At 54.7% G+C, this 19,630-nt stretch overlaps 1 protein-coding gene across 1 annotated transcript in view; it reads right to left on the bottom strand.

Moving 5' to 3' along the window:
* MAN2B2 (mannosidase alpha class 2B member 2) overlaps positions 1-19,154 on the bottom strand; it is a 35,096-nt gene extending 15,942 nt beyond the window's left edge. Inside the window, 6 exon segments of the mRNA XM_042936744.1 lie at positions 3,868-4,069; positions 4,965-5,053; positions 5,823-5,995; positions 12,556-12,654; positions 12,753-12,826; positions 19,078-19,154. Coding sequence (XP_042792678.1) covers positions 3,868-4,069; positions 4,965-5,053; positions 5,823-5,995; positions 12,556-12,654; positions 12,753-12,826; positions 19,078-19,154 — 714 coding nt within the window.
* Between the last annotated feature and the right edge of the window lie 476 nt (positions 19,155-19,630).

Genomic DNA, 19,630 nt, shown 5'->3' with positions numbered 1-19,630 from the left:
GGACCTTTTGAACACCATCATCCAGTTCCCCCACTTCCCCACCCCCACACCTCTGGCATCCATAGATCTAATCTCTATTTCCATAAGTATAGTTTTCCTCAACTCCACATATAATTGAGATTATATAGTGTTGGCATTTGTCTAAATTATTTCTCTTTCTGGGATTTTCTTAAAGCCTATCAGTATTATTGATACAAGCATAATAATTATTTTTAATAATACAGTAATTACGAATCACAGTGATCACAGCCACGACTCACGTTTACTGATTTGGAAGTTGCTTTCAAAAAGACGAAGTCAAAACATTGATAAATTCCTAGAAATATACTACCTATAAGCACCGAATCAGTAAGAAATAGGAAATCTGAGCAGACCAAAGACTACTAAGGAGATTCAATCAGATTCAGTCAAAAACTTCCCAAGCCACACGTGTTCAGGACCCGACAGCTTCACTGGTGAATTCTACAAAACCTTTATAGAAGAATTAATACCTATCATTCTCCCACTCTTCCAAAAAAACTGAAACAGAGGGAGTACATCCAAACTCATATCCTAAAACCATTACCCCGATACCAAACCACATAAAGGTGCCACAGAAAAGAAAATTACAGGCCAATGTTTCTGATGCACACACATACAAAGATACTCAACAAAAATTAGCAAACCAAAGTCAACCATCTATGAGAAGGATCATCCACCATGATCAAGTGGGATTTATTGCAAGAATTCAAGGATGGTTCAGAATCCACCAATCGATCAACACGATGCATAATGTTAACAATAAAAGGATAGGATACCACGTGATCATCTCTATAGCTGTAGAAGAAGCCATTGACAACATACAACATCCATCGATGATAACACCTCTCAAATAGTGAGTATAGAGGGAATGTGCCTCAACATAATAAAGGCCGTTTATGACAAGCCCAAATGTAGCATCATACTCCATGGTGGGAAGCTGTATGAGGAAGAAGACAAGGATGCCCACCTTGTCCATATTCATTCACCGTTGCATTGGAAGGCCTAGCCAGAGCAAGTAGGCAACAAAAAGAAACTAAGGGCACCCAAATTGGAAAGGAAGAAGTTAATCTGTCACTATATGAAGACGGCATAGCATTGTTACATATAAAACCTTGGACACACTTCTCCTAGACACAGTTAGAACTAACAAATTCAATCAAGTGTCTGTGTACAGAATCAATATATGAAAATCGGTTGCATTTCTGCACACTAATGCTGAGCCATCGGAAAGAGAAATTAAAAAACAATCCCATGTATCAATGCATCAAAAAGAATAAAATATCTAGGAATAGATTTAAGCAAGGAGGTGAAAGACCTGTACGCTGAAAATTCTAAGACATTGATGAAAATACTTGAAGACGACACAAATAATGTCTCACGTGCTCTTGTGCTCATGGATGGGAAGAAGTAATATTGTTTAAATGTCCGCATCGCCCCAGGTAAACTACGATTTCAATGCAATCCCTGTTAAGATTCAAACGGTGCATTTGCAGAAATAGAACAAAAAATCTTCAGATTGGTATGGAAACACAAAAGACCCTGAACGGTCAGACAAATCTTGAGAAAGAAGAACAAAGCTGGAGGCCTCACACCCCTGATTTCAAACTACATTGTAAAGCTCTGGTAGTCTGAACGGTATGGTATTGGCATGACACCAGACATATAGATCAACAAAACAGAACAGAGAGCCCAGAAATAAACCCACACATATGTGGTCAGTTAATTTGTGACAAAGGAGGCAAAAATATACAATGGGGCAGGCACAGTCTCTTCAGTAAGTGGTGTTGGGAAAACTGGACATCCTCACACAAAATTATGAGACTGGACCAGTATCTTCCATCATGTACAAAAACTAACTCGAAATGGATTAGATATCTGAATATAAAACCTGGAACCATAAAACTGCTAGAAGGAAACAGAGGGGATAAAGTCCTTGACTTCATTCGTGGTGATGATGTTTTGGATTTTACACCCAAAGCAAAAGCAACAAAAGTAAAAGTAAGCAAGTAAGACTATATTAAAAAAAAAAAAGCTTTCTGTGCAACAACGGACACCATCAATAAAATGAAGAGGCAACCTAGTGAATGGGAGAAAATGTCTGAAAATCAAACATGTGATAAGGAGTGAATATCCGTAACATATAAGTACTCATACGACTCAATACCCCCAAGCAAAAAATCCATTTAAAAAATATGTCAGGACATCTGAATAGACATTGTTCCAAAGAAGACATGCACATGGGCAACAGGTACATACGTGAAAAGGTGCTCCACATCCCTCCTCATCAGGGAAATACGCTTCAAAACCACAATGGGATTTCGCCGCACACTCGTCAGAATGGCTATCGTGAAAACCACTAGAAATAACAAGTGTTGGCGAGGACGTGGAGAAAAGAGGATGCTGTGCACGGTGGGTGGGACTGTGCATTGCTGGAAGCGTGATGGAAAACAGTATGGCAGACCCTCAAAAAATGAAAAGTAGAACCACCATGTGGTCTAGCAACGCCACGCTGAGTATTTACCCAAAGAAAACGTAAACGCTAATTTGGAAACGGGTATGCACCCCATATTCACATACAGGCAACTCAACGTTCATTTACGCTCATTATTTACAATAGCCAAAACATGGAGAGAACCCGAGCATCCATCAGTGATGGACGGCAATAGACTTATTGGGCCTGTCATTTTGCAATACAGACAAATATGGAATGGTGTGTTGCAGGCTGAAACGAGCATAATGTGATCTGCCAATTACATCTCAGTCAAAGGAGAGAACTGTGTCATTAAAAAGAAGGTCCCCCCAGAAATAGTCGCGGTAATCCTAAATGAGCCTTGTTGAGATTTTGCCAGGGGGCGGAAGATATGAAATGACGTCTTCTGAGACTGCACGTGAGAGACGGAGTCCGGCCCAGGGGAGGCGAAGCCTGTCGTTGGGACAGAAGGAGAAGCGTGAGCCTGGATGAAGTCGTTCAGTTGCTTCGGACGTGGATGAAGTTGTTCAGTTGCTTCGGACGTGCGGCCCGTGTGATGGCCGCACCCCAGCAGCGCTCTGCAGATTCTGCCGGAACATCCGAACACCTGCAGTTGCTGGTTCACCGAGGAGGGGCCCTCCGAGCACCGACGAGACAAGAGGGGAACGAGGAAAGTTCTCACGACGTCTGACGGGGGAGCCCAGGCCGAATCAGCCCCACAAGCTGCCCGCGCGATGAGGCCGCAGATGCGTTAGCTCTCGCGCTGCCCAAGGACAAGGATTCCTCATCATCCCGCCTGGGAATTTTGGTGTGAGCTCGTGACACAAAGTGATGGGGATAGACAGCCTGATGGGCAACTTCCCTTCGCTGTCGGACTTGCACAGACCCCTGGGCACAGGGCTGCAGCGGCCCCACAAATGCCTGCTGCTGGGTCTAGGGTCCTGAGGCAGAGTGGGGGCAAGGTCATGATCGGCCCCCCCATGTGCTGACAGCAACCTCCACAGAAGGAGCACGGGAATGCGACATGTGTCAGGACGGCCTAAACTCATGCAGCCGCACGACACCTCTCTGAAAGGCCTCATGGTGCCTCTGAAGAGGGAGGTCACAGAGCAATCCTGACAGGGTTGTGTGATCCAGACACAAGTCATGTTAGGCGGGCCTTTCTGTTCTCCTTGCCAACAGCACATTCTGCATTTGAACTGTTGGGAAAGTAAATATTTCAAGTTCTTGTTTCTTTATCGTCCAGTTACGACTTCCGCTCTGGTTCAAGACCCAAGTGTAGTTATAGTATTTTGATTGAAATGCCTATGATATTTTGACTCCTGACAGGTGTCCAGGGCTGTGCTGTGGACCCCGGGGCCGGGACCCCGCAGTACCCAGGGCCAGAGGACGTGCGGTGTTTGGAACCAGGCGGCCCGCTCCTTCACGTTGTTCAGTAGGGCCATGGCGTAGTATCTGATGTGCTGAGTGACGGGACTAATCGTGCCGGGATATATCCTAATGACGGGTGGTTCTGGGAAGACAGCTGAGCCATCCCAGGAAAAGCCCTCTCTGCAGGAGAGGGAAGGATTAGGGGAGCTCCGCCCCAAGAAGGCAAGGCAGCTTGGCGTCCAGGATCCTGCACAGGCAGGCTGCAGGTGCAGCTCAGGGACTTCGGACTGTCACTCGGGCCTCCTCCCCCACCTGTGTGATGGGCAGGTCGGTGGTGGCAGACAAGACGGGGCTCAAATCCCCGGGTTACGGTTCGCCAGCTGTGGCACCTGAACACATCATGTTCCCTGGGCCCACACTGCCTCAGCCGTCTCGTGGAGCCCACACCCTGTGCGTGGCATAGCCCCCAACTAGACACTCGGGGACTGGATGCCCCTAGTTAGGGTCCTCCCTGCCTCACTCTGGGCAGCAGGGGGTGCCATGGGGGGATCGCGGGCCAGCCTCCAGGAGTGGCCGCTTGGATCCTCTCTGGACCTCAGTCTCTTCATCCGTAAAACATCCTGATCGGGGTTGGTTGATAAGATAGATGAACGACATCACTGGAAACCAGCTGGAAACCAGCGCTGACACAGAGCAGGGCTAGACGAGTGGGGGCGACTGGTCGTGAATCCCACATCTGGCATCTACTCACCAGCTGCCCATCTCCTGGCCCACCAGTCTCTCCTGTTCAAGGAGCGGGGAGCCAGCTCCCCCACAGCCTCCCAGGTACAAAGGGCCAGACTGGGTGGGACCCAGGGACTCCCACCCCAAGGAACCCAGAGGCTGACGGCTCCCACGATGGAATTGGCCAACGCAACTGTCACTGACTCTGCCAAGCTGACCACAGGACTCTGGCTGAGTGGCCCTGCCTCAGTTTCTCTATCTGTAGCCGGGATCCTGAGAGCTTCTCCCAAGGGGGTGGCTGGGAGGGTGTTTCTGAGGCGATGCAGGCAGAAGGCCTAGAACGAGGGCCCCCCCCCCCCCCAAGGAAGGTGCCGCTCACGAGCAGTAGCCAAACTGGTTCAAGATGTGCGTGCAGATTTCCTGCTGAGCCGAAGGGGATGGGGACCCTCGCTACACGAACTGCTGCCCCTGAAAACCCAGGGGACAGAGTGAGGCCTGACATGACAACGCGATGGCCTTGGATCTGCCTCCCTGGCCACCCCTGGGTCTCTGTCAGTGGTTCATGACGCCATCCCCTCTGCCCCCTCGGTAGACCTCCTCTGACCCCCCCAGGGCCACGTACGGTTGTGGAAACTGCCCTCCGGCAGGCGCGAGCCAGCTCCCTCACCCACCCCGTCCTCAGCGGGGGACTGTCTCTGCTCAGGCCCCAGGAGAAGTTCCTAGTGGCTGTGCTCGAGGAGCCCCTGCACGGGGAGCCACTCATCTCCCACTAAGCATGCGGTCTGTTTCTTAACAGTCCTGATGGTGTGGAAGCGTTCGGGGTTACCAAGCAGGGGAATCCTGGTTGTTAGCACTGACTGTGGTCCCCGCACTGCACCTGTTTCCTGAATCTTCCATGACTCGGTTTCTGCACCTGAGATGTGCGGGGGCGGGGAGGGGGCGCACCCAGCTCACAGGGTCCGCTGCGGGTGAACCGGCAGCGACACGGGAAGTGCGCTCCGCGTGCGGCAGGGCACGTAGTGGGGCTCAGGACGATGTCACTTCTCTTGCTCAGCTAGAGCTTGGTTCCACCCAAGGGTAACGGCTACCGGCTGCGGCTAGCCTTTGTGTCGCACGCTATCAGCCGAATACTCCCGGACAGAGTCCTCGACAGAGCAGGGGGCTTTGTCACGTGCCCTGAACACGGAGGGAAGCAGGCAGCGGCCAGGGGCGGCAGCGGGTGTGACTCAGCAGTCGCCTGGGCCTCCTGCATGGCGTCCTTCAGGTCACGGTCGCTCCGGGAGACGACAAGCGCGTGGACGCCCGCCAGGGCAAATCGGGTGGGGGTCGTGGGGGAAGCACCAAAGGAGGCGACCTGCCAGGAGAACCGCGGCCGGACCCCGGAGGTTTCATACAGGAACCCGTGTCCTTCTGCAAAGAGAGCACGGCCTTGCTGGTGACGCCCGCTTGCCCAGGGCCCCCTGCCCTTCCAGGGTGCCGGAGTGCCATCCGGGCATTGGCTGCAATAGATCCGAACACAGAGGGCGCCACGCCAGGATCCCCCGACACTTCATCTATCATTCATAACTTGAGAGCCACCGCGTGAGCCCGATGACAGGTTGAATGCTGCAGGGGAAGGACAGCCCCAGACTCACGTCAGCCATTGATTCCTGATCCCCAGGCCTCCCCCCCTCCCCAGTGTTGTTTTGGAACCGTCCCAGAGCTGAGACCATGGCCTTCGATCACACTGCCTGCAACTACCCACCCCCGTGACTTGGGGACGCTGCCTGCGGCCCACATGACCCTGGGGTTCTGGGACAGAGCCATGAGCAGACCCAAGGCTGGATCAGGCCAGGAGAGGTGACTGCTGGCAGGCGTGGGTGGCCGAGGAAGTCGGGGTCTGCTGCACGCAGGAGGGGATAAGGACCAGCCAGGGGGGATGGATGTGGTGTGGGCTTCTCGCCCTCAGGGATGGTGGGGGAGGAGGCAGAGGGTGTGGGGGCAGCAGAGGAGACCAGGAAGGAGCCACAGAGGGGCTGGAAGACTTGTGTGGAAGGTAGAGTTAGGCCTGGACCATGGTTGGAGCCAAGAAGTCATGTGGGTTAAGTCGGCTTGGCTCTCTGGGAAAGATTCCCCCCCTTCACTAAAAAGAGTCAGGACGAATGCCCCTTTGTCCCTTTTCTTGCCTTGAGTGGGGATGTATGGCAACATGATGCCTGGAGCTGTGGCAGCCACTTTGGGACCTGGAGGGGAGGTGCCCAGAAGTCGAGGAAACATCAAAGAGCTGCCCAAGCGGACCCCAGACCAACCCCAGCTTGGGCAGTGAACAGAAATGTCCTCAAGACTCAAGTCACTCCTGCTCAGGTTCTCTGAGCCTCCTGCACAAATCATCCCTGAGCCGCAAGTGAAGAGGTGATTAGTGAACGGAACTGCTAATTGCCCCCAAGGAACAGTGTCCCCTTCGTTCTTCTAGTGAGACGAGCACACCCCCCTCTTAGCCTCAGCGAGTTGCAGGGACTCCTAGCTAGATCCTGCCTCCCACAGCAGGTGCCTCCAGCCTGACCAATGGGCTGTGAGCTAAATAATGGACTGAATTCCCAGCATCCCTTGAGGCTCTCTCAAGTCACATGACACCGTCCTGCCCAATGAGACACGAGCAGGAATTGTGGACTCCAACCCCCAGCGTCCCCTGCATGCAGCTGACAGACCCCCAGGGTGCAGGGGGCTGCGGGAAGGGGCCGAGAGCCGGGGCTGGACTATCCCGGGACAGGAGTTCCCCCCTGACAGTCCCAGTGTGTCCTTTGTTCGGGACCGGACCTTCCGCTGCCCTCCACGGCAGGCAGTGGCGCCCCAGCGCCTGAGGCGGGAGCCGGGCTCTTTCCCACTGGGGACCGGGTGGGGGCGGAGCTGTCCCTCTGGCACCTGCCTCTCCTTGGGCCTCCGCTGAGGGTCCCGGCTGCGGTGCTGGCCCCTCAGCGAAGGGGAGGAGGGCTGCCATCTGGCCACACTCAGCTTTTCCTGGTCACCGAGGTGCTGAGGACAGATGCCTCTCCCCGCAGAGAAATGTCCGGTCCCAGAGTAAGGTGAGTATGGGCGGCGTTCAGAGCAGGAGGGAGATAGGGAGGGGTGAACACAGGTTGCTCACTGGCGGGTTGGGCGCCCCCAGGATCCCCCTGCCGCCAGAGGAACCCTGTCTGTCCTGCGGAAGAAACGGCTCAGAACGCAGCTATGCCCAAGAGAAGGTCAGAGAGCAGGGTGGAGGTCAGCGGCCAGAGGCCCCAGCCCCTAGGATTCTGTCCGTCCTGAGTCCCCCCCTCCCCGGGACTCATCTGGGCCCGCCTGGCCTCCTGGCTTCTTCCCTCTGGTCTGGGCCTGACTCGAAGCTGGGGACCCGCAACGGGTGGGGGAGGTTGAGGACCAGGAGCCGTGCAGGGCGGTGGCCAGCACTCCCGGCTACTTCCGGAAACACTGGCCCCATGTGCACACAGGTCACAGCCAGGGGATGCGGACAGCAGGGTCGGGGCTTTTGCAATGTTCCCCCCAAGCCCCACCCTGGAGAGTCCTACAAACGCACTGTCTGTCCCCATCCTGCGGGTACAAGTTAGACACAGAGCAGGGCCCGGCCGGGCTGGCTCTTTGTTCTCGCTGGGAGCATCATGACCCAAACCCAAACCCGGGAGGTGTTGTCCTTGGAGCCGGTAAAGGACAGGGAACACGAGGGGAGACCCTTGCAGGGCCAGGAGGGGAGGCGCTGAAGCCTCTGTAAGGGGACGGGGAGGTTTGCGTGAAGGGATCACAGAGGCGGCCACATTCCCGCTCACCTTGCTGTGGCGTCACAAGCGGAATGCCCGCTCAAAGCTTGCTGGGAACAGGGAAGAGGGGGGCTCGGAGGCAGGGATCCAGGTGCCACGCTGGCCGCGCGGGCTCCCCCTTCTCGGGGAAGGTTCACTCTGTAAGCCTCGCCGCCACCGTGGCCACGATGGCAACAGGCCCCCCTCCTAGGGTGTGAGCGCGGGCCAGGGCCACAGGACAAGCTCCCCGCACAGGGCAGGGGAAGTCATGGTGAACAAGAGAGAGATGTGAGGGTCTGAGAGGAGAGGGTTCTGTCGACAACACCACCTTCTGGAGGGAAGCCGCAAAGTCTAGAGTTGAGTGAAGTCTAGAAATAAGGCGTGAGAACCAGAGGTACGACAAGGACCCCAGGAAAGAGGGCAGAGGGGGGAGCCCCCGGGGAAGCGTGTCCTCCGCAAACAGAAACAGAGAGTCAGGAGCCCCAGCAGCCTGCCATCGGGACAGGGGGAGGCTCTGCTTGAAAGCATTTGGTGAGTGGTGAGGAAGTGTCTCCAGGACAAATGTGGATGGTGATGGCGAAGGGGGCGGGGATAGGGAGAGCCTCAGCCTTCTGACCTATAAAGTGGGAATTTTTAGGTCTATCCTCAGGGATGGTGTAAGTATTACGTCATCTGGCAATGTAAAGTGACCGCCCGTGTCTGACCCAGCGTGAGCACTCAGCTAACAAGCAGCAGGTCCCCCCACTCCAGGTTGTGAGGCTGGCTGCTCCTTGGACGTGATTTTCGATTTTCATGCATTAACATCCACTTGCGCTGGCTCTGTGCCAGGAGGCCAGAGGACAGATGTGCTCCTTCAGGATGCCCTTGGGTGGGAGCTAGGCAATGGTCTGGGTGGGGTGCTGCCCACAGGAGACGCTGCTCTGGTGCTTTGAGGTTCCTGGAGGATCCCCGAGGCCTTCTCGGAGGAGGGGGTGAGGGAGCTGGGTCTCCAAGTCCAGGAAGGAAGATGGGGGTAGGGGGATGGCGATGAGCCACAGGGGGAAGAAACAGAGTGATCTCCAGAGCTGGGGGTGGGTGGCCAAGGGACCAGGTGCCGGGGAGATGGCTGGTAGGCCACCTAGAATTGGGTGGGGTGTGGAAGGAGAGCCAGGGCAAGGTGGGGTGTCTGCAGGGCTCTTTCCATTCCTCTGCTCCCCCCTCTTGCAACCCCTGGGTGGCCCCTCTTCCTGGCCGTCCCCACTCCCCTCCCTTCCTGGGGCCAGTTTGAGGGGCGGACATCCCTGAATCCAGACACACTGACATCTTCGGGGTTATTTCTTGTGCCCATTTCTGGTGAGGTGGCTGCGACCCCGAGAGGGTCAGTGTACTCTTTGTCCCTCAGGATCACTGCTGGGGTCACTGTTTGTCCAGCCTTCTTGGAACTGGCTTCTCTGGCCCGGCCCAATCCCTGATCTTGTTCAGACTCCTGGTAAGTAGGGGAGCAGTATCCCTGCCCCAGGTAGGGCCCGGGTTTGGGAAAGACAGGGCACAGAAGGATCTCAGGCCAGAGTCCAAAAGTTAGAGCTTGAGTCCCGCCTCGGCTGCTTTCTTTGAGTCCCTTACTGTCCCCCACCCTCTGTGTCTTCTCCGTGAAATGAGCATCATAATAAGGCTGACGAGGCAGCAGGTAGCTGTGGAGTGGAGGAGGGGCCATGGAGAGCATGGGAGGGAGCCCGAGGCTCCAGTTTCGGCCTCTCAGTTGCCATCCCGTGCTGGCCATCCGGTCCCTATCCCCTACTCCCCACCCTGTGCACCCACCCGTGCCTGCACCATGCACCCGAAACCCACCCTCCTTGTTCTGGCTCCAGGCCATGACTCTGAGCTGCTGCCCCCGCCCCCCCCCCCACCCCCATGCCACAGGAGTGATGGGCTGGGAAGGAGGGGGACGAAGGGTAGCAGGAGGAGGAAGAGTGGAGAGGAGAGATAGGGAGGGGATGGGAGGGAAGAGGAAGTGGAGGGGGGAGGGGGGAGAAAAGGAGGGAGGTGGAGGAGGAGGAAGAAGAGGAGGGAGGGGAGGAGGGATGGTGACGATTCTAAGTGTTTGCGGCTGAACTGTGGACGGCGCATCCATAGCCCAGGGCAGGACGACAAATGCGTGAACGAATGAACGACTGGTACAAGGTCTGTCGCGGCTTTCCCGAAAAGGGCCAGCCGACTAGCGTTACAGCCTTGTCCTCCTCGCTCTGAGCCCCCTCGTCCTGCTCCCGGCCGGCCAGGAGTCGTGCGAGGCCATCGCCCCAGGAGTTAGACCCTAGGCTCCGAATCCAAGTGTGTGTGTCACGTGCTTGTGCGGGTGACAAGTACTGAACACGCCCGTGTCGGGAAGACACTGCGCAATACGGGAAAAGGTTGGAGCAGAAGATCCAGGTCCCGTCCTGCTTTCTTCCGACGCAGGACCAGCCCCATAGTCCGTGGCGCCCAGTGTAAAACGCAGAGCCCGTGTTCAAACAGTAGGCAGAATGCGGTTGAAAGCAGCCAAGAGAAAGCTTTTTCTTTTCTTCCGTGGCCTCACTTTAACCTGTCCTGCTATTTCTTTTTCTTTCTTTCCCCCTTCCTTCCCTCCCTCCCTCCCTCCTTCTCTCCCTCCTTCCTTCCTCCTTTCTTTCCCTCCTTGCAAGTTATTTATTTGTTTTGAGATTGAGAGAGAGAACGAGTGAGTGGGGGAGGGATAGAGACAGAGGGAGAGAGACAATCCCAAGCAGGTTCAGTACCACCAGCACAGAGCCTGATAGGGGACTTGAACTCGTGAACCCTGAGATCGTGACCTGAGTTGAAATCAAGAGTCGGATGCGGAACCCACTGAGCCACCCAGGCGCCCCTGTCCTGCTATTTCCATTTGCTAGTTAGTGTCATGTTGGCCACGGGGATCCTGGCGGCTGAGTGTGGACCGTCACGGGCTCCTCCAGGCCTCTGTGCCCCTCCCGCCAGCCACAGGCTGATGTGTCCGGGCCGGACTGGGGAAGCCGCCAGCCATCGCCCCTTCCCCGGGGCCCAAGCGGCCCAGCGGCCCAGCGCACAGTGGACGGGCCCCACACAGGCTGCCGCAGCCTCTGAGCTGAGAGAGTGGGTGCCTGCACCCCCCGGCTGAGCTGCCTGCGGGGGTGTGGCCTGCTGAGGGCGGGTGGCCTCAGCCAGCCCCACCGTGAGACGCCGTGGGCCCACGCATCCAGCCCACCTCCCCCAGCTGCCACCCCACACTCTGGGCCCTGCCAGGGACACGGGGGCAAAGGACAAAGAGGCGCAGGAAGGGTGGGGTCCTGCATGCCGGGGTCAGGGGAGCAGGAAGGACCTGTGCTGGGACCACACACGAGCCGGGGCCCCCGGCACGTGCTCAGCTGCTCCTTTGGATTCACTCACAAAACACAGTCAATGGTGAAATGATGAGGGGTTTCCTGCCTGTGACCACAGAGCAGGAAACCCCAAGCACGGGCTCCTTCTGAGCACGGGGCCCCGTGTAACCACACAGGCCACACACGCTCGAAGCTGCCGGTGCCCTACCCCCATTTCCCTTCCAGCGCGAACTTGCTGGTGATGGGGCAGGAAGCGTCTGACACCCCGGGGAGTGTGGGGAAGGGCGGGGCCTTTCCGAGGGCTCTACCCGTGTTAGCTGCTCCCACCCCCACGACATGCTACGGGACAGGTGCTGTTACTGCTGCATTTTACTGAGGCACTGAGAGGTTAGGTGACCGGCCTGAGGTCAAACAGCAAGTAAGTGGCAGATGGCCTTTCAGGCTGCTCCGGGTTCAAGGCCACACCCTGAAAGCGGGTGCAGTCCTACAGCAAGAACGTGGGCCATAAGGCAGGGGTGACTGTGCTGTGCCGTCACCTCCAGCGACGTGCCCCGATTGGAGAACTGGGGTGGGGTTAGAAGGGCCCCCTCCCGTTCCTAGGGGCTGGGGTGTCCTGTTCCCATCAGACACCCTGGGGTGCTCTGTGGGATGAAAACGGGTGACATTTAGCAATCACACAGGGCGATCTAAGACATCTATCCGGTCGTGGTAGCGGCTTCCCGGGGCCGCTTCGACCAAGGTCTGCGGACTGGACAGCTTAAACAACGGGGAATGGTCTCACTGTTCTGGGGCCAGAAGTCCAAGATCAAGGTGTCAGAGGGCTTGGTTCCTCTGGTGGCTGTGAACAGAATGTGTCCTGGGCCTCTCCCACTTCTGGGGTTCTGCCGGTGGTCTTCGGGGCGCTGCGGCTCGTAGATGCCCTCATGGCGTTCTCCCTGTACGCATGTCTGTGTCCTAGCTGCCGGACTGCCTGGTCGAGAAGGGGCGCCGGGGGGTGGGCGACCGATCCCCATTACCAAAGGGAAGTTGGGTGCCAGCTTCATACAAACTGGCACCCAGGGGGCTCACTGGGGTGCCGCTTACTACTGCCGCACGTGATGAAAAGGTCATTGGAGATGGCAGCCACCCTGCCTAGAGAAGACCTTCAAAGACCCGACCCCTCATCAGTGACAGATTGGGCCCTTCCCTGGGACAGCCCCCCGGGAGCTGTGTCCGGTGAAATAGGCGTGTTACAGCTGCAGTGATACAAGGACTGTGAGGGTGGGCTTAGTCATGGCCTCCACTCAGCAAGCACCTGCGGTGCGGCCGATCGGGTGCTGGGAAAGTAGGTCATCCCTAAAGCTAATACGTTAGCCAATTACAGGTCATGGTGCAGTGAGCCTCCTCTGCTCTCCTCCTGTTAGAGGTGAGGCCAGAGGCCAGAGAGAAAGGTGAGGTGGCCAGCAGGTGGCTGAGCCAGCCCCTGAGCCCACGGCCCTTGGCTCCAACACCGGCGGTCTGTCCCCACGGCAGGAAGGATGCAGGTATCACCAGTCTCATTTTGCAGACGAAACGGCCGAGGGGCTTTCCCAGATGGCAGGGCTTGTGAGTGGGAGGACGGGGCCCTGGCCTCCTGGGTGCGGTGGTGACCAGCACATCCATTTGAGATACGCACACGAGGTGCAGTCACGCATACTTGCTACAGCCCTTACAGCCTTACATCCAGGGCTCCTTAATCCTTCATCCGCTCCCTAATCCTCTGAGGCAGGTGCCATGACTACCCCATTTGGCAGAGAGGTTCAGCACTGGCTCAACAGCCCATAGCTGTGAAAATCAGGGCATCATTCACGTCAACCCGGAACCAGAGCTCCTCTTCACCACCTGTGCGCTCACCGAGACGTGTCTCGGGTGTCACGTGTGCATCCTAATGACGACACTGGTGGGAAGCAGGCTTGGGGTCAATGCAGGAAGGACAGCAATTAGTAAGCAGCTGTGGTTCTCCTGCACCTACTCATCCATCCGTGTGTTCACGAGTTCACTTAAGAGGGCACTGTCGCAGCCCTGGGGACGTTGCAGTGAGCGAGACAGACAAGGCACCTGCTCTTGAGAGAGGTGATAAGCAAGTCGACCTATTAGATGGTTTCCAGTGGTGGTACGTATGATGAAGAGCATAAAATGAGGAGTAGGATCCAGAGCCAGGCAGCTCCAGACGGAGGGTGGTCATCGAAGTCCTCTTGGAGGAGATGGGTCATCGATAATAAGAAAGATGCAAGGAAGGGACCCCCAGGCAGAGGGCACAGCAGGTGTGAAGCCTGGGAAGGAGGTGCCCTTGGTGTGGCTGGAGCAGAGACAGAGCAGCAGGGGCAGGGGTGAGGCTGGAGGGGGGGGGATGGAAGTGGTGCAAGGTCCATCTCCCTGCTCTGTGGAGGGTGGCCTTTGGGGGTCAAGGGGCAAAGCAGGAGACCACTAGGAGGGCTCCAGACCGTGTGACCACTGGGAGGAGCTTCAGAGATCCGTATACATTCATCCCTGACCACTGGGAGATAAGACGGGGGTTGGTGGGGGCGGGGGGGGGGGGGGAGGGCTGCAGAGTGCCAGGGAAATTAGATCAGGGACTCTGCTGGGTGATTCCGAGGAATTACCCTCATGTTGGCAGGCACATGATGGCTCTGTGCTGGTACAAGAAATAAGCATGCGGAAGTGAAGGGAGGCGGTTGTCATTTAAATTCTCCAGGAAAGGAAAATGATCCCGATGGAAAAGGGAGGGACGGGGCCAATGCAGCAGAATGTTGACAATTGTAGGATCTGAGTGATGCCATGGTTGGATGTGAGTAAATGTTTTCATAAACCAAAATCTGGGCCCTTTCATCCCCCACCCATGTTCTCAGGTGAAGTGAGCCGTTGGAAACATTTGGGGTGGCCGTCCCTGTCTGTGGTTGGGACCTTTGCCACTCATGTCCTCCTATCTCTCCTTCTGACGCCTTCCTTTCTCCTTTCCTACTTGGCCCCCCTCCCTTTTCTAGGCTGGGGCTGATTAGCTAGAAGAGCTCTTGCCTTGTCCTGCTCCTTCTCGTGAGGGCCACCAGAGGGCGCCATGGTCTAAGAGAGTCGCTGTCCCTGGTGCTGAAATTCAGACCCACAGACTAAGCGCATTATGGGTCCATGAGAGGCTGCTGCCACCTGTGCTGTTCCTTTGAAGATACGCTTACTTTCTGGAACTGTGGTCCAAGACCTTTGCGTCTCTGAGGGATGCATCTCTGAGGGAAGGGACCACTAAACCCACCGTGTTTGCCATGATTGCCTCCACTGCTGGGGACCCTCCCCTGTCCCCCATATTGCACGTCCACCCCTGTCCCTGGTTTGTCACCTCACCTCACTTTTCCCAAAGTCCAAGGCAGGTGCAAGGGATAGGTAGAGCCCGAGTCACATGCCTGCACCCTCGCTGCAAGGGGGACTGGGAAACCAGTCTCTAGCATCTTCAGTCCATTCCTATAGTGGGAGGGGAGCTCAGGTTTGTAAGGGAGAGGATTCCCAGACAAAGAGGGTTGAGATGCTGGGAATCCCCAAAAGTGGCAACTATCTCTTGTGCTCATAGGAGGCATAGAAGCATGATGCCTCAGAAGAGGTAGGGCTGGTGCCATGGGGCTGCAAGCAGACTTTGTGAAATGACAATAGATGGTGTTTGTCATTCCCTGGCCTCATGGAATCCTTGAAGCAATCCTGGGAAGCAGGAATGAGTCCCATTTTACAGATTAGGAAATGAGCCAATGCAGCTGCAGGCCCTTAGCTGGAAGGTGAAGCACAAGCCTGGGAGCACAGCCCAGACGCCAGCGGGGCAGTGTCCAGGGGGAAGTGGAGAGAGAAAATGGTGTGGCTGCCTGAATCCACCTCCAGCATCTGTCTGCTGTGCAGGAAGCCAGTATGTGAACACTGAGGCTCATGCAGCCGCTGCCACTGTGTGGCATACGAGCGTACCCCTTAATCTGGTGTGGACTGAGGAGAGCAGGCAGGGGCAGCTGGGATTCCTACAGGAACCAGCAAGGAAGTGCACGTGGGGGCCTTAATTGGGTCAGGTACAGTGGCCCTCTGGGTGGTACCACATCCTGACTGGCTGTCATACCCACTGGCTTCCCGCTGCCCTCCACACTGCCTCCCCACATACCATGCTTCACAGTTTACATAGCATGTGGAACAACCATACTCCTCAGAGCTTCAGCCCAGCCCACAAAGGTGGGGTAATATCCACCTCTAGTGGGAGAATGAGGAGACATTTCCTGATCATGAGTTAACAACACAGAATACAGAGAGGCTTACAAAAGTGAATTTTGGAATGACCTCACCTGTGCTTGAAAGGTGATGCTCTAGAATTCAGAGGCATCCTTGGATGTACATGAAGAAATCACACACACACACACACACACACACACACACACACACACACACACTCCCATGGCCTAGGAGAGCATGATAGGGAAAAAAAAAGGACTAGGGGAACGGGGTGGGGGGAGTTTACCCATAAAGTCAGTAATGCCTAAGGTTCAAGGCCAGTGATGGCCACCGGGGACTATGGTCCATGATTGACATTGGTGTCCAAATGAAGGACTGGAGATTTTTAAGATTCTTTAAAGATGTTGTTTGTGTCACAAATACATTTCAAATATGAAATTGTTGCACATTATTTATAACTAAGAACAACTGGAACCAGACTACATGTCTAACAATAGGAAGTGGGACTAATACATGTTGGCTTGGGGGGTGTCTGGGTGCCTCAGTCATTGGAACATGAACCTCTTGATCTTGGGGTTGTAGGTTCAAGCCCTACGTTGAGTGTAGAGATTACCTAAAAAGAAAATCTTTTAAAACATGATGGCCTGCGTGTAGTGTGCTATAACCGGATGGCTATTAATAGGCATGCTCTTCAGGGAGAAATTGGGACACTTCATGTATGGAAATATGCCCCAATACACACATAGAAATAGAGGTAGTGAGAGGGAGGGAAAAGGGAGAGGAGATGAGTGATGAAGAATACATGGGGGAAAAATAACTAGAACTGGGGTTTTTCAGCATCTGATGGGCCAGGAGCTGTACTTGCCATTCTGTGCTTGTTCACACTTCACCACAACGACTTGCAGTAGTGATGGTAGGTCCCCATTGACAAGTAGCCCCTTGGGCTCAGATCCCCCCAAGGTCCCACAACTTCCCAGGAGGACAACTCTGGGTCCTCACCATCAGGCCCCACTGCCCTCCCGGAGGAAGTAGAGACCAACCACATGGCAACCTGCCCCAGGCCCCACGGACAGCTCCTCTCTGCCCTGTCCTCCCCTCTGGGAACCTGGCTTGAATGACTGCAGCTTCTTGCTTTCCGGAGCTGGTGTGCCAGCTTTGAGCAACAGTTTGAAGCTACCTGGAGAAGCTTAACTCTCTCATCCTCTATGGGCCAGTGAGTGTGTCCCCGAGCGTATGAAGTTCTCGGCATGTGCACCAGGCTACAGGTCCAAACCTCCCCCAAATTGGGAGCCTCCTGAATACTCATCAACAGTGAAACAGATAAGGGAAGTGTGATATAGTTAAAAGGCACAATGCCATGGGGCAGTGAAAATGAGTGACCTTCAGGGGTACACAGCATCACAGAAAAGTTTTCAAAAACACCGTGTCAGGTGGCCAAAAGCAAGACCTGCTCTATTTCATGTAAACTGCAAAAACAGGCAAAGCAAAGCAATGTACTCCTTGGAAACACTGACAATAAAGACAGTCATGGAACCTGATATAGAATCCAGTGTAGTGGTTACCTTAGGAGGTGAGGCAGATGAAATACTGATGAAATCCTGCTTCAGGGGGAGGGTCTTGGGGGGCTTGTAATGTCCTAGAGTATTCTATCTCTTAACCTGGGGGTGGGCGACTGCACAGAAAATCATTTCATTACTTTTCTATACTGTCCATAAGGATTTTGCATAGAGAGATATGGATATATTTATGTTATGTATTGTTATATATGTTACATATTATATGCATGTATAGGACTGATCCAACAGTCCCAGACAGTGAATAAAGGAAGGATGACATCTGTGCCCAGGAAACACAAAAGCATCATCCTGTCACCTGTCCTTCATCCTTGGCTGGAAAAGGCATCACCATGGACCCTGATGCTAGTGGGGGTGTGGCTCAGGGTGCCAGCAAAGACGAGAGAAAGAGGTGCTGTGACATTGAGCTAAACCATTGCAGGAAAGCTTAGGGAGTATTCATGTAGCTTAGAGCCTCACAGCTGAAGTCAAACCCACACTCTGTTTTGTATCTTGCATAAAGTTATCCTTTTCTCTCCAGGTCTGTTTGCCAGACAGAGCTTCCCTTTGTGGGGAGACAATTATGTGATAATCCCAAGGACTGTTGAACTCTAGGCTAGACTAAGTTAAAGGAGGTGGCATTTAGTGCAACACTTGTTCTAGAAAATGTTTGTAGTTAAACTCCCTATGCTTGTCTGCTGAGATGGGTTTGCCCACCATCCTGAATGGGACCTAACTCACAGAGGCTTCACTGAAGAGCTTGACTTGAATACAAAAGAACACGGCAGGATTCTCAACACAGACAAGGGCATATTTCTTTCTTAGCAAATATTTAACCAATGGAATAAGCAGTAGGATTTGGCAGAGCTCACGCGGTCTGTCAAGCTTCTTACTGGGGAAAGTGGGGAATGGAGGGCCATACTGTCACCCAGATGTCTGCCCATGTGAAAGTCACTTTTGGGTCTGCAGTGACCTCCCCTACCCCTGCTTCCCGGGGGTGTGAGGCCTCAAGGAGGCACGGTCTTCAGAAGGACTTTGACACTGCAGGGGACAATTCAGACCCTGTTTTCAACCAAACAGGAAGGACCCGTCTCTACTCCCAACTTTCCCCTATAGCTCAGCACCAGAGGACTGTATCCTTTCCCAAAGACCTAATTCTTCCTGCAGGGATGCAGGCTTTCCCAACGGACAGATGCCACAGAATCGCTCTTGGGCTCCCAAGGCCCCTCCCAGGGGCCCCATAAATGCTGCCATGTTGGAGGAAGTGTCCAGCTTCACTGTTCTGTGGCTGCTGGAAAGGTGGTGCAGCCCCTTCCCTCTGGCTGTCAGCTGCAGTGAGCAGGAAACCGCCCACCAAAACCTTGGGAAACAGCAGCCTCTCCACATGGGGTGTTGTGGGGCCTAGGAAGCAGCCCAGATGACCCAGCTTGACTCATGGACACGAGCACAGGTGACAGAGGGCCTCAAGTGAAGGGCAAAGCCTTGCAAGGAGAAGGTTCATCTCACATGTATGCACCTGGCCACCACATGGCTGTGAACAAGAAGGCCACACTTAAAAATACTGATTGGTGTTTTAGGGAACATCAATTGGGGCACATTTCTCTTCACATGGATGTGCCACCTCACAGGCTCACCTCCTATAGAGTTTCATCTCCACCATCCTGCCTAGCACAGACACCTGGGGAGATCTGGCTCGGAAGGAGACCTCCATGTCTCCATGTAGATAAGCCCCCATGGAGGGGGAGAAGGAAGCCCGGTGCTTCTCCCACCCAACCACCCCACTGGTTTACTGAGACAAAGAACCACTTTCAGTGGTGGAGTTCTGGTCCAGGGCCAAGCATGGAAGTCCCGGAAGACAGCAGGAGCCCAGTGTGTGATGATGCCATGGAGTCACATGACCACCTTTGGATGCAGACTTTAACATTTTGGGCTCAAGATACTTTACAACCCTCTCTCCTTAGGCTCCAGCTCTCAGCAGTCCATCTAGCCAATTTTTCTGTTACTTGCCGCCCAATATTTTCCTGAAAGATGTGCATTTATTTGCAATAGACGTTCCCACGTGTGCTCTCATAAGCAGACAAGGAGGAAGTGTGAGTGAGAGTCTCTCTCTGACAATAAACATCACTGGCCAGCCACATCCTTTCCCCTGTGGTTTCTAAGTGATGATAAGAACATGTTTACACAAAC

This window comes from Panthera leo, chromosome B1, assembly GCF_018350215.1.
Source record: "Panthera leo isolate Ple1 chromosome B1, P.leo_Ple1_pat1.1, whole genome shotgun sequence".
Classification (NCBI taxonomy): domain Eukaryota; kingdom Metazoa; phylum Chordata; class Mammalia; order Carnivora; family Felidae; genus Panthera; species Panthera leo.
This window is presented reverse-complemented; position numbering and strand designations above follow the sequence as displayed.